This window comes from Seriola lalandi, unplaced genomic scaffold (assembly GCF_002814215.2).
Source record: "Seriola lalandi dorsalis isolate HSWRI2012SDOR001 ecotype SW California unplaced genomic scaffold, Sedor1 jcf7180002053678, whole genome shotgun sequence".
Taxonomy (NCBI): Eukaryota; Metazoa; Chordata; class Actinopteri; order Carangiformes; family Carangidae; genus Seriola; species Seriola lalandi.
The window spans coordinates 27,898-29,088 of NW_019524231.1; the positions used below are offsets into that span (position 1 = coordinate 27,898).

The window sequence follows — 1,191 nt, forward strand, 5'->3', positions numbered from 1 at the left end:
AGTGTCTGAATGTGACGAGGAACTGCTGACACCTACAGGCCAGGATGTTCATTACACCTCCCATCAATGTTTTCTATTAATACTAACGATGCTCTAACGGATCCAGACGGTTTATGATCTGTGTTTATTGCCACAATGAACGGATGAACTATTAATAAATGAAACACGTGCTGCATAAAAGACAAAAGGAACCAGTGAGTGAAATGAACGTGGACTCACATCTGAGACGAACTTCGACGTGGCGTCACTTAACGTCTTCAGCATCGGCGTGGCGCTCGCGTAAAACAGAGACATCCGATTGGCCAGCTCGTTGTTGACCTCATTCCCTGCGTCGGCCTGAAAAAAAAACAGGTTGCCGTGGAAACCCAGTCGGGAGTTAAAGAGTCAAATGTTGAATATAGTAATAAAAAAAATACATAATTAACATGAAGTTTCAGCTGCATTTACAAAATTCTGTAGGCACATGAAACATGCCAAGACTATTGCAGCCAGACCCTAAACGCAACAGGAAGTCAGCCATTTTGAATTTCCTCTGCAATTTCCAGACTTTGTGATTTATGGGCGTCGTACTTTAACGAACTCCTTCAAAACAATTCATCAGATCAGCATCATATTTGGTCCGTTTCATCTTTAACCTTCGTGCCGGCGAATTTCAATGTTTCGCCATGAAACAGGAAGTTGTTATAACTATAATATATATACTGTCCAATCTGCCGCACACTTCACATGTTTGATGACAGGCCCAGACTGAAGACATCTGCATGTTAATATGACGTCATACTCATAACGCCACCTACTGAAAACAGGAAGTACCCCTAGAGTAACAATCATCTGCTTTACACCTCATACACAGGAGCATGATGCACGTTGGCTGCATCACTTTTCTCTTATTCTATGTTCTACTGCTGAATCTTACAGACAGGTTGTTGATCCGCATGCGGCTGATGGTGCGGCGGTAGTAGCTGAAGTCGTTCTGGATGGCGGGGTTGGTCATCTGAAACAAAGACGACAGATCAGAGAGCGGACACGTGAGGAGGAGGAGGAGGAGGAGGAGGAGGAGGAGCAGTGGGTGCTGAGCTTGTATAAAGAAGGGGAGGTGGAGGAGGAGGTGAAGAGGAGGAGGTGAAGAAGAGGAGGTGAAGAGTCGGAGGTGAAGAGGCGAAGGTGAAGAGTCGGAGGTGAAGAGGCGGA

The 1,191-nt window shown here is 45.4% G+C and overlaps 1 protein-coding gene across 1 annotated transcript in view; it reads right to left on the reverse strand.

Moving 5' to 3' along the window:
• LOC111651478 (CYFIP-related Rac1 interactor B-like) overlaps window positions 1–1,139 on the reverse strand; it is a 2,233-nt gene extending 1,094 nt beyond the window's left edge. The window contains exons 1-2 of the mRNA XM_023401415.2: window positions 917–1,139; window positions 220–336 (exon numbers count right to left, since the gene is read on the reverse strand). Of these exons, the coding sequence (XP_023257183.2) occupies window positions 220–336; window positions 917–994 (195 nt within the window). The 5' untranslated portion in view covers window positions 995–1,139. The remainder of the gene's footprint in view (window positions 1–219; window positions 337–916) is intronic.
• Window positions 1,140–1,191: the final 52 nt, after the last annotated feature.